Source organism: Pisolithus orientalis, assembly GCF_024613125.1.
Source record: "Pisolithus orientalis strain OTSU chromosome Unknown F5J12scaffold_2, whole genome shotgun sequence".
NCBI lineage: Eukaryota > Fungi > Basidiomycota > Agaricomycetes > Boletales > Pisolithaceae > Pisolithus > Pisolithus orientalis.
The window spans coordinates 245,800-257,812 of NW_026260783.1; the positions used below are offsets into that span (position 1 = coordinate 245,800).

General features: G+C 50.2%; 6 protein-coding genes across 6 annotated transcripts; 4 read left to right on the top strand and 2 right to left on the bottom strand.

Annotated features, from left to right (window-relative positions):
- Positions 1-173: 173 nt before the first annotated feature.
- Positions 174-3,179, bottom strand: F5J12DRAFT_179498 (kinase-like domain-containing protein). Its single transcript, XM_051738253.1, has 13 exons — positions 2,705-3,179; positions 2,455-2,589; positions 2,174-2,399; positions 1,988-2,120; positions 1,585-1,930; positions 1,405-1,531; positions 1,293-1,354; positions 1,198-1,239; positions 1,041-1,147; positions 777-988; positions 683-725; positions 429-625; positions 174-375 (listed from the first exon to the last, which is right to left on the bottom strand). The coding sequence occupies exons 1-12, from the start codon at positions 2,730-2,732 to the stop codon at positions 446-448; spliced, it is 1,641 nt and encodes a 546-aa protein (XP_051604640.1). The 5' UTR covers positions 2,733-3,179; the 3' UTR covers positions 174-375; positions 429-445.
- On the top strand, positions 3,167-5,587 carry F5J12DRAFT_795650 (RNA polymerase I-associated factor PAF67-domain-containing protein). The gene is made up of 7 exons (XM_051744080.1): positions 3,167-3,443; positions 3,499-3,775; positions 3,832-4,105; positions 4,162-4,486; positions 4,540-4,673; positions 4,726-5,230; positions 5,291-5,587. The coding sequence occupies exons 1-7, from the start codon at positions 3,237-3,239 to the stop codon at positions 5,519-5,521; spliced, it is 1,953 nt and encodes a 650-aa protein (XP_051604641.1). The 5' UTR covers positions 3,167-3,236; the 3' UTR covers positions 5,522-5,587.
- On the top strand, positions 5,588-7,878 carry F5J12DRAFT_795653 (uncharacterized protein). Its single transcript, XM_051744081.1, has 10 exons — positions 5,588-5,802; positions 5,862-6,090; positions 6,149-6,463; positions 6,516-6,570; positions 6,626-6,641; positions 6,697-6,770; positions 6,823-7,058; positions 7,115-7,308; positions 7,382-7,526; positions 7,602-7,878. The coding sequence occupies exons 2-10, from the start codon at positions 5,881-5,883 to the stop codon at positions 7,776-7,778; spliced, it is 1,422 nt and encodes a 473-aa protein (XP_051604642.1). The 5' UTR covers positions 5,588-5,802; positions 5,862-5,880; the 3' UTR covers positions 7,779-7,878.
- Positions 7,879-7,930: 52 nt separating this feature from the next.
- F5J12DRAFT_179855 (syntaxin-like protein) lies at positions 7,931-9,149 on the top strand. Its single transcript, XM_051738256.1, has 4 exons — positions 7,931-8,347; positions 8,412-8,578; positions 8,689-8,883; positions 8,941-9,149. The coding sequence occupies exons 1-4, from the start codon at positions 8,091-8,093 to the stop codon at positions 9,006-9,008; spliced, it is 687 nt and encodes a 228-aa protein (XP_051604643.1). The 5' UTR covers positions 7,931-8,090; the 3' UTR covers positions 9,009-9,149.
- Positions 8,941-10,353, bottom strand: F5J12DRAFT_944987 (class I glutamine amidotransferase-like protein; the record flags this gene model as incomplete). Its single annotated transcript, XM_051749729.1, has 5 exons — positions 8,941-9,689; positions 9,740-9,876; positions 9,922-10,014; positions 10,066-10,158; positions 10,221-10,353. The coding sequence occupies 5 exons, from the start codon at positions 10,351-10,353 to the stop codon at positions 9,306-9,308; spliced, it is 840 nt and encodes a 279-aa protein (XP_051604644.1). The 3' UTR covers positions 8,941-9,305.
- A 68-nt stretch (positions 10,354-10,421) lies between these two features.
- F5J12DRAFT_179835 (uncharacterized protein) lies at positions 10,422-11,886 on the top strand. Its single transcript, XM_051738255.1, has 7 exons — positions 10,422-10,713; positions 10,781-10,858; positions 10,989-11,068; positions 11,123-11,160; positions 11,236-11,320; positions 11,385-11,656; positions 11,714-11,886. Exons 2-7 carry the CDS (start codon positions 10,789-10,791, stop codon positions 11,754-11,756), a joined length of 588 nt encoding a protein of 195 aa, XP_051604645.1. The 5' UTR covers positions 10,422-10,713; positions 10,781-10,788; the 3' UTR covers positions 11,757-11,886.
- Positions 11,887-12,013: the final 127 nt, after the last annotated feature.

Consider the following 12,013-nt stretch of genomic DNA (forward strand, 5'->3'; position numbering starts at 1 on the left):
TATACATAGATCGAGAGCGACCACACCGCAAACAAAAAGAAAAACAGCAACTCTGGCACGAACGAACGAATTGTCCAAACGTCGAAGTAACTAGGGACACAGATTTTCCAAGGAGAAGAGGGAGAGACAGCAAACCCATGTTACATACTTGTTCCATGCAAACTAGTAAATGTGCGAAAGGGCAGAGACATACAGGGTGCCCCTCTAAAGCAAGCTAATGACACATCTCGAGGGGAAGACGGAGGGGGGCTACAAGAACGAGAGAGACAGAACGAAATATAATAAGGGGAATCTTCGCCACAGAATGAATTGTGAGGAGTGAAATGGTAGGAAAAAAAGAGCACGGAAGGCGCAGCATTCACGTGAACGAACATCCTGTCGACGATGAATATGCTTGCAGGTGCATGTGACAGTAACACGGCACTTACAAGAGCATATGACCAGCTTATCTCATGGCGTGTCCGTAGTTTACACTCTCGCTCAAGTGCTCGCTGGCAGGGTTGTATGTGAACCCTTTGAACTGTTCCTGGACAGTCTCCGACAGATGAGAATCTTCGACTACCGAGTCCTGTGCTTCTTCGTTGGTGAAGTCCGGATCGAAATTCGCGACGTCGAGTACAGATTCCTGAAGCGCAAAAGTTAAGACCTAAGCATAGTCGGTACAGTGTTTCTAGCCACTCACCACGCTGGGCTTGAAGGGCGGCTGTATTTTCTTCTGAAGCAAACTAGAGAAACGGTCGTCGGTCAGGTAATCCTTGATAAGGGAAGCCACTCACCAATGCCAGTCGATGTATTTGGCAAAGAACGGGTGTCTCTTAATCTCTTCTCCTCCGTTCGCACCAAGACGCCGGGTCGGATCGCGGTGAAGCAGGCCAATCATGACGCTCTTTGCTTCGGATGGCATGTCAGGAGGGAAAATAAGAGGGTCCGACAGAATACGTTGATACATGGTGTTTACGTTTTCATCATAAAACGGTGGAAGGCCAGTCTGGTAGATACGAGGGAAATGATCCTGATTCCCAAGGGGGAATAACGCTTACCATCATCTCGTAGAGGAGGACTCCGAGGGTCCACCAGTCGACCGTTTTGGTGTAGCCTTGGCTTTCAAGAAGTTCAGGTGCGATGTATTCAGGAGTACCACAGAAGGCTGACGCGATTCTAAGTTGGATATGGAAACGGATATGACAACAGACTCACTGTTCGTTTTCTCTGTTTCCGACATATTCAACTTGCAGAGGCCTGTGCACGGTCTAAGACGAAACACTTGGGGTAGTCTATAGAATGCGACAAACCGAAATCACAGAGGGCAATATGGCCAGTATAGTCAAGAAGGATATTTTCTGGTTTCAGGTCCCTTTCCCGAGAATCAGCACTGAGGATTTTGCAGACGAGTCCAGCACATACCGGTATACGACGTTGAAGCCATGCAAGTGCTCCAGCGCGCAAAGCAGTTCTGCGGCATAGAACCTACTGCGTTCTTGATCGAACTTGCCCTCTCGTTGTAAATGATAGAACAGTTCTCCTCCGTTAACTGTGGAACCGTGTCAGCTCGCACGAATACACAGGTGTTGACCGGACACTTACCAAACGACATCACCAAATAGAGTTTATCAGGTGTCTGGAAGGAAAACTTGAGGGGGACGATAAATGGATTGTTCACTAACGCCAAGACGGTTCTCTCGGCTAATATGTGAGTGATCTCCCCGGGCCGTGAAGCGATATGTGCCTTTCGTATGGTTTTGAGGGCGTATACCCGTTGAGTGTCCTTCTTCCGGACTTGCATAACTTTTCCAAAGGAACCTTTCCCTATCACCTTGAGCAGATCAAAGGCTTCGATAGCGAGTGACTCATTGCGCAGTGGCCGATAGTCTACCTTAAGGTGGAACGAGCCGGACCCTACTGTTGCTACGTACCATTGATCGGACGCGTGCTAAGAAGGGAAGGACGTATCAGAAGCAGAGAAGGTGGCAAGAAACATGTGACGTACATGACCGTCAAGGGCTGGAGTGAGGTCCACCCGTGCCATGAGGAGGTCGTTCCCCATATCCTCCTGATTTTGTACGACCGCAGCGGTCCTAAGGTATGCTGAAACGGATATATTTGATGTGCGTGATACATCGCTAGACGCCAGGTCAGCGCCGTGAGCCAGGAGCATGATAAGGAGTATACATACAACACTGCACGGTAGTTCCACACCGGGTTAGCGAGATCCCCGCCCATGGCGTCGACCAGGACTTGGTTGTTATCGAACTCGAGTACGACGTATGGCAGCCACCAATTTCGTTTCCTCTGAAAGCTGTCTCGGTTGCTGTGTGATCGCCTGGTCGACGGGGACGAATCCAGTGCCTTCTGAATTACCTCTGGCACTTGCACACCGGGCGCAAGAGAGAGGCCACGACCTGAGGTGGTTTTATGGGCCGCCACGAGCGAGGAATGCGAAGAGGGAATGCGTACCTGAGAATATGCGAATGGTGAGCATACCCGAACGGAGGTGTGCGTGTGGGTCGGATGGCCTTGGGGTTGTTGGCCTCGACGGAATAGGTGTGACTGAGCGGGATACGATGCCATTTTCTTTGGCATCTTTGCTCTCTGGAGCATTCAAGACAGGGGGAGTGTCGGGAAGACCGGCGGGTAGCGAGTTGATGTAGTAGATATACCATGATCAGAGTCGGAGAGGGGGCGATCGGCGGGGAATGGAACGTACTTTTGGATGCACCCAGCTTCCAAGACATTATCGTGGATGGGCGACGATCTGTGCTGAGCCCAGCCAGTCTTTGTGGATCAAATAATAATCGGTTGGGGCAGGGGCTGTATCAGTCGTGGCAGTGACCGGCTTGTCCACTTCCCGATGTGGAGGCTCTTACTAGTGCGGTCGACACCGGCACTGGCAACGATGACGACGACGACGGTGACGAGGAAGATGGTAGGAGACAGGCTGAGGGTCCTGTCATTAAATGTAAATGTGTATCCACACGATGCACTGCCCACGCATCCATCCATCTTCTGATTTTAATTAAGTCGCCTTCACCATCAGCGCCGAATCATCAGAGGCCTTTTGCACTAGTTTTGAATCAGCGTTCTCAACGGGTCCGTTCGCGCTTGCCTGCTCGCAAGTGTCGTACCGTGCATAGTACTGGCCGGTAGAGTAGATACTACATTCATGTAATAACATCGTAGTAGGCGTGCGAACTCGACCACTAAAATCTTTGCACCTCCTCCACCACCCAACTCATAAAATGTCTGCCCAACGCGTGGCGCTGTGGGCTGCCGAGCCCGATCTCGACGACGACATCAACGACGTGGACATCCCCCTCACAATTCCCCCGTACCAAAATGCCGACTTGTACGACGATCCAAACCTCGACGAAAGTGCTCTCCTTGCTGTGCAGGCACAGATAGCTCAGCAGACGGCACTCGCTCAAATACCTGATGTCGTCAAGCGTGTAAGCCAGCCTGTCGCACTTGTCTCATCTCCATGGCGTTCTCATCCAACACTAGTTCATCATCCACTTCCATCAAGCTGTCCTCGACAACGACCTTCCCGAAATAACACTCGCGTACGAGTCTGGATGGAACCGTCTCACCGAGAAATTCTATGCCAGAACGGAGTGGCCAGAAGCAGAGATAATTGCTCCCCTTGTTAACGACGATCAGATTTTCCTGATTCTCTACCGTGAGCTCTGTTATCGCCACGTATATTCACGGTTGCAGCCCGACATCGACGACCGATTCCATTCCTACGAAAACAGCTGCGAGTTGTTCAATTACCTTCTCAGTGCGTGTTTTCCCGTTATCCACCCCATGAACCAGTCTCTCACTCACATACTCTAGATTCCGAAGTTGGCCCCGTCCCTCTCTCACTTCCGGCGCAGTGGTTGTGGGACATCGTCGACGAATTTATCTATCAGTTCCAGTCTTTTGCACTTTACCGCTCTCGTCCTGCCAACAAAACCGATGAGGAGCTGGCCATGCTTGGCTCAGAAGGCGGAGCCCAGGCATGGAGTAGCTACAGTGTGCTCAACGTCCTTTATTCGCTGATCCAAAAAAGTCGCGTCAACGAGTGGCTAAAAGCGCGCGCAGAGGGGAAGAGTGACGAAGAAATCGAGTGGGTCTTCCCTTCTTATGGCCGTGAAATTCACTTCATGCTAACAACCGAGGCAGCGAAATCGTTGGCGAATATGGAACGAAGCCATTGTACCGCCAGCTCGGTTACTTCTCGCTTATTGGCCTCCTCCGCGTCCATGTCCTGCTAGGCGATTTCACTCTCGCCTTAAAGGTTATGGACAACGCAGGTCTCGGACTGTGTGCTGGCGAAAAAGTACCCTTTACGGCGCCTACAGCAACGCATGTGAGCACGGCATACCACGCTGGAGTGTGCTACTTGATGTTGAGAAGATTCACGGATGCTGCAAGGGTGTTTACTGGTTGCCTCAACTGGGTGATGAGGGCGAGGCAATACCATACGAGAAGTTACCAGTATGATCAGGTCGGTATTTGACCCAGTATCCCAGAGAAGCCGAGTGACCTATGCTTGTACAGATCAACAAAACGGCAGACCGCATGTACGCCTTACTTGCCCTCTGCCAGACCCTCGCTCCTACTCGTCTGGATGACAACGTGATCAACGTCGTGAAGGAGAGATATGGGGAGCAAATGACACGCATGGGTCGGGGGTCAGTGTCGTCTTCTGCTCGGTATCATATTTGTTCTCAACCGTTGCAATAGTGAGGAAGGACTCGGCACGTTTGAGGAGATTTTCCTCTATGCCTGTCCAAAATTCATTACCGCAAATCCTCCGCCATATAATGACCCCAACACACTTGCTCTTTTGATCAACCCACCAACACCCTCCTCCCCATCCTCTCCAACGCCTACTTCGGGCACACCTACAATAACGGACCCAACTCAACGCCATCTCCGTGCACTTTCTGCACATTTCTTGGCATTAAGCCCTGTTCCTACCCTTCGCAGTCTCCTCAAACTATACACCTCGTTGGACGCTCGTAAATTGGCCGGGTTCCTCGACGCTGGCGTTGATGAGGAAGAGGTCTTGAGTTGGATGATGGTAATGAAGAACGCCGGGCGATGCGTTGGCCGAGTCCGAGGTGCCGCTGGTGCTGACAAGGATGAGAAAAACGGTGCTTCTACTGCCAACGGAAGCAGCGCAGGTAGCAGTCTTCTTGACGGGGAATGGATGTCGATCAGCGACTTGAACTTCGTCATCGATGAGGTGGGTACTCGTGCTCGCAATGAGCGTGTGACACTGATTGTGATTTACGCACATTCGCAGAACATGATTCATATAGCGGAGTCTACTGTTGGGAGGAGGTACGCCGGATGGTTCATTCGCAACTCAGAGCATGCGGCACGGGTATTCGATGGTCTTCGTGCATCCCCATTGCCCGGATCTTTACCTGGCGCAAAAACACAAGGGAAAGGCGGGGAATCAAAGGGTGATACTTCCAAGGACACAGCCCCAAGGACAAGTGGGCAAAAGGTAGCGTGGTCAAAAGTCGTTTAACCTGGGAGGTGGAGTACTTCTGTAGCATGTTTCTTTTGTGTCGAGTCACCCTAAACATGTGTATGTTACTAAATGTACCGGTACACATGTAACTTCACCTTTATGTCCAACTTGCATAAATGTCGAGCAAGAAACGATAAACTCCTACCTCCTGTCTGTTATATTGTGCCCTGGCATGCGTTTGTGGGCTGTCTACTGCTACTACATAAACCGATTGTCTACACGGCACCGGAGAGTTTCTGGGCCTACAAGCAAGCTTAAACATACCTGATTCAAATCAAGTGCGTTCTGAACGTGAAATTCCAACTCATAACTGCCACCTCAGAAAAATGTTGTTTAGACAGGCCCGGGACTCTTAGATGCACCATGTTTCGAGAACTTCTCTCACATTCCCACTGTTTGCAGTGGACCTCGCACGGCGGACTTCGCGTCGCATTCATGGGACCTCTTCGAATGCGATAGAAAAACATGTCAAGACTCAGAGGCTGACGAATGTTACTGCTGAGGCGAAGTACTCCAAGTCAGGCCGTCCGGAACTCGTTGCCAGTAAGCCTGAGAGAGGAGGTACTGTGAGTCTTTTTTTGTATTCCCATATGTCAGAAAACCGAGGTTTACTATAACACTTAGCCCTCAGCTGGTCGCCATCATGAATCTTCGAAACCGAGCACACTCGCTGTACACATGCTACTACAGCGACAGTCAGATATGGACAAGACTTTTCGAACTTCTCGAATAATCGCATCGTGCGCGCGTAAACGTGAAGAGGTCATCGGACGCATTTCTTCCGTGTTAAGGAAACGATTTGGGTCGGACTATGAAGTAGTACCATTTGGAAGTACCGTTTATATGCGTGGGTTTGACGTGGTCCATCGATCGTTCCAAAAGCACGGTACCGGAGGTTCGCAGAACCTGCCGAAAGGAGATCTGGATTTAGTGGTACTCGTGGGTGGATGTAGTCCTCGAAGGTGGTGTGAACTAACTGTTGGTTTGTTAGGATAAGAACCGACCATTGGGCTTTTCACCTGACGTAAACGCGAAGAAATTGCCAGGTATGCAGCATGTTCTTCTAGGAGCGTTGCGGGGATGAATCTATTGTGTATTTAGTCATCTACAATATGTGGTATGTGGGTATGTGCTGAATGCAGTGTCACATCGACGAGCATGATCATGTACAGGAAGCTCGCGGCTGCCCTCTCCAGGGCGGGTTTCACGAATGTGCAACCTGTCCCGTTTGCAAGTGTACCAATTGGTGAGACCTTCCCGAGTCAGTCCGCATCTCATTCTTACTTCGTATGTATCAGTGAAGTTTCATGACCCTCAGACACGACTATCGCTTGATATCAACGTCAACAACCGCTTGGGCCTCATGAACAGTAACTTCCTTGGCAGTTACTGTGATGTTCTTCCGGGTTTGCGCACGTTGCTGGTAGCTATCAAGTTGTGGGCGCGACCACTCGGCCTGAATACCCCATCAGGAGGGTCCATGGTGACCTTCAGTACGTATGCCCTAACGCTGATGACGTTGGGGTGGCTGCAGGTAAGTCGCCTTGTGTACCACGACTGTGGTAGATACTAACAACACGGCGATTGGAGTCAAGGGGACTCGCACCAAACTTACAGGATGGCGTGGAGACTGAGACTAGCTCGGAAGTAGGAACTTTTTGGATTTTCCGCTCAATGCAAGCTAAGGGGAGCCGTATACCATGCGATGTGAGATTCCGGGAAGTGACGTCTATGGACCGTTATCCGCCACTTCCGCTGAATGATACCCTTTCAAATTGGTTCCGGTAAGTTTTTATTACTACCTCCTTTCTGTGCAGCAAGTAAGGAGCGACCGCTAATGAAATGCTTTTATCGCAGTTTCTGGGGATATACATTTGATTTTGAGCAGCAAGCCCTTGATATCAAGGAAGGACCGATTCGCAGCCGCCACGACTTGGTACTTCTGGATCCAAAGTTATCGGAACATCAAGCGTGTGTCATAGATCCATTTTTCCGACTCAAGGTACGGCGTTGTGTTCTCGATTCCCTTCTGGTGCCTGTCTAAACACACTTTTTTTTTGGGGGGGGCGTGCTTCAGAACGTAACCAACAGTGTTGGTTCCGCTGCACTCAAGAAATTTCGCAGCGAATGTCAGCGTGCATCGGATGAGATACGAATAAAGAATTTGAGTATGGAGCAGATAATTGATGACTACGAGTTACTGGATCGCCTTCAGGAGCCGAATGTGGATTTACATAGACCGAGGCGGAGCTGAAGTTGTCGATATCGGGTCTGGCAATCCTTCCTCCTGTATATATACGTCAACTATAGGCATCTTTGTTTTCATGGTTAGTGATTTGCGGAACTGAAGGTGGATGCAATTGTGCATTGGGCGGAGCGTTTGTGATCCACGTGACCCTATTGCTGCGACCGTGAAGAATACCGCCTCGAGGGGTAAACGCACCAACAACAGGGAACTACCGGGGTTAGTGGGAGACTGGCTACCTAGCTGCTCTTGATCATACCACTGTTGAGGAAGCTACACGTTCGTCGTCGGTCGTCCAGCCCTGTCAAGCTTCGAGAAGTGATGTCCTCGACGGCCAAGCTCACAGCCATCACAACCTCTACACTATCGCTCCTTCTCGAGCGACAACGTCTTCAAACAACGCATCCTACATTGCATTTACAACAGATTGTCTCAAATCTCCGAGTATTACGCGCTGGTGTGATTGAGGCACAAAGCCAGGGAGACGACGATGCTGATGCAGGGCCACTTCGCGGGCAGTATGAACGACTAATAGAAATGCTCGGAGAGGAGGAGGCGAAGAGAGCCAATCTGGAAAGGTACAGTCGGTTGTTGATTTGGTGCTCTTGAACTAATACGTGGTGATGGCGGTGTGTGTTCTAGTATACCCCCTCCTGCACCTCCGTCCCCCTCATTGCCTTCATCCCCTTCTTTCGGAGAGCGGAAAATGAGCCCGGAGCCTCTATATGAACCATATACAGACGACCCAGATCCTGAACCAGCTTTGGGTGAATGCGGCATTCTGTTACAGCAAAGGCGAATAATAGATGGTAAGTCTTTCTTTTCGCGAAATGTCTAGGCAAGAGTGAAGTGAAATAAATCATTATTCTCTCGGTGTCAACCATTTGATATCCTGTCGGGTTTTTCTGTGCTCTGTCAGATCAAGATACACACCTCGAACATCTTTCCTCATCCATTGGTCGTCAGCACCACATATCCCTCCAGATTAACGATGAATTGGAAGTACACACAGGGCTACTCGACACACTAGACACTGAATTGGACGGCACTGATGCTCGTATGAGGAACGCACGGAGACGGCTTGGGCGTGTGGCACGGGGAGCGAAGGAAAATGGTAAGTGTATCCACCTCAGAAATGAGATATTTGCGGTGAACTAACATATTTCCACAGGTTCAACAGTGATAATCGTTCTTCTCATTCTCGTACTGTTAATCCTCATTGTAATTTTCAAAACATGACTTGTATCTTCATTGGCTTTGGTTCTTTTTCTCACTCTATCTCTACCATCCAGTTGGAGCCATGGCGTTGAGCCTTCGGCGGATCAGCTTTTGCTTCGCAGGATACCCCAGTGTTGTGCACAAAATCGGAACTAGCAATTTCTCGTGTTACTATAGTCAGTACCGTCTTAGCAGTGTCGGTAAGTCATCTAACTACCCATTTCGTTTGGCAAGTTTAGCGCATAACCCTCACACCCCTAGGTTGTACCTGCGCGACCGCGTAAATGCAGCTACTGACACTATCTAAAAGGTTATGTTCTAGGCGACTCCCAAAATACCCCAAATGGTTCTCCCAACGACGCCGACGCCATCACAAGGCCTTCCATCGGAACGAGGTTTTCCAGGTATTCCATCAGCTCGTGTTCGTGCGTCGCGGGTAACAGCTTCTCCAAAAAGCTTCGCGCGTGAATCCAATACCGCATGCACAATCATCGGAGTAAATTCTGGGTGACCCTGCACGGTAAGTATGTGGATAGATGTTAGTGATATGCTGGGTGACTCGGATACAAGTGATTCCGCAGAGGGAGTTGACTTGGAGTCGAACATGACATAGCCATGGTTGGGAGTGATGGCGGTCGACCCGAGTAGGTGACAACCTGAGGGGACGGTGGGGACGTGATCCCGGTGTACTTGTTGCAGGTCCTGCCGAATAGTCATAAGCTGCCAGAGAATTGACAAGTATTCATGCTCACCAGTTCCTCCTTCCCGAATATGGACTTCCCAAGGGATGTAAGTTGAACAGTAGTGACTGCGACCTCCCACTTGCCGTCATTGGGTGTACATGTCCCACCTAGAGCTCTCGCAATGATTTGATGACCGAAACAAATTCCTAAAACTCATGAGTGGCGACCAGTAAATAATAAATTAATTATACCAAACAGCCTCGTGTTGGGCTTCTCTGCAATGATGCGTTTGGTGTATGCGATGAGTCTATTGATCCACTCCAAGTCTCCGTACGCCGAAGATGCTGGCACGATGGGCGTCAGTTCCGGTACTACACTCAGGTCGTGTGACATACGGGATCCGCTAATGAGCACACCATGGTACTCGATGTCATCAGGAGGGTATTTCATCTCGTTCACCACATCGTAGCCGTCGAGGGTGAATGTCACTGGCTCTGCATCCACGAAGTGAACCAGGGGATCGCGGGCCTCGCCGAAAGAGAATGCGTACCGATCCTTGAAGCATTGACGGCCTCAAGGGCTGCCTCCAACCAGGTCTGAAAGACCTGTCCGTATGTGCCAAGAGTAGGAGGAACTGGTCGACTGCACTCTAGAATTGCTAATCGAAAATGTGGAGGGGCCATGACTGTGCTACGGGCGGTGCTGGGAACATTTTTTAAATGCCTCCTTATCCAAATACCACCGGGATCCAGAAAGAATACGCGTCTCATCCAAACCTTTTTAACCTCACCGACGAGTCATTGCAGACTGTCCCCCGTCGCGGCCCATCGCTGTTTATCCAAATGCCCGATATTACCCGAGATTCTCATCCAAATGTTTTGGGCAGATACTTTCCTTTTTTATCGTCTCCCGGCCACAGCTCAGTGCGCACTGCCCACTCATCGACGCTCTTGCCAACGACATTTCTGTCTAATAGCCACGACAGGCAAGGATCGTCGAGATAGTCCCTTCCACGCATACCCTCGGATCTTGGTGCTATAATAGTTAGGTTCCCAGAAGTCGCCACGTTAGTCATCTGAACAGCAGCACCCAATCCGCTGGCACGGACAGAACTAAGGATGGGCGAGGTGGTCAATGCTATCGTAGCCGTTGCCGTCATCTTCTTCATCTTCCGATGGGCTACTTCAGGTCAGTGATTTCTCGAGGTGACCACCAGTGTGGATTCGGTTTCATATTCGTGGCACCCACCACGGGATTTGTATACGCCGTGGATTTGCCTTATCATGTTCTCTCTCTGCCCAGCTCACACATTTGCCAGGTTCTTCATCGTCTAATGATGAAAGACGATCGGCAGCTGCTGCGCTAGGTTTCCGGCCAAAACCCGTCACACAGGAGATGGTGCACCAAACCACTCGCTAGATTTCAAGGACTCAACTGATCAGTCATGTATAGGTCAATCACGTCCACGCAGTGTTCCCAGATGTCCCACCGTAAGTGCTCACAGTTCATACTATCTGCGAAAACTCCTCACACTTCTCGTTCATCACGAACGTCGTTTGATGCAGAGATAACATTCGCTTCGATCTTCTCAGGACGGGTAGCGTTGAGCTCACGTCGAATAAGATCTTAGAGCGCGGATTTCTGGAGGCGGTGGGTACTTCTCCGTGGTTTTCGGGGTAGAGCTCTTTTTGCCAGTCTTCTAATTTTTCAACAGCCACCAGCAGCATATTATACAGTCTATCCCCCCGCAGAGGCGCCTGTACCGCAGCCATCGAGTGGGTTGCGCCCAGCTTCAGCTTCGTCAATGTCGTCGAGTGCGAAGCAGCCATCCTTGATTGAACGCTACAGCCTACACGACCGCTTAGAGGGCGTGGTCTCTGCCCCTGAGATAGAAGTGGGAGGAAAGGCAAAGTGGGAAGACACAGCTGAGAAGCGCGAGGCGAGTTTGCAGGAACGAAAGGCGCAGATGATATTAGCAGCTCGGCAGTACGTACCCGTTATATCTTCCAACATCGAATCCCGGATGCTGAGTGCATGTCACAGACGAATGCTTGCTCAACGACAGAAAGAAAGTGCTTCTGAGTGACAAATAACTTCGGTGCCTCAGCTTACAGGGTCTCGTATTGAAGATGTTGACTAATCTCTATCCACATACTCAATGTGTCTATTTGATGCTGTGAATAATTGCTGCAATTGGCATTGTATTCCCTACTCCTTGCCCTTGAGCTGATTCTGCAGTGGAACGGTTGTATTGGTATTTGGGGTACTGTCACATTTGCGACCGATACTGCGAACCTTGAATGCCGTTCGTGAGCATGCTATATGTAGACCCTTGCAAGCGGG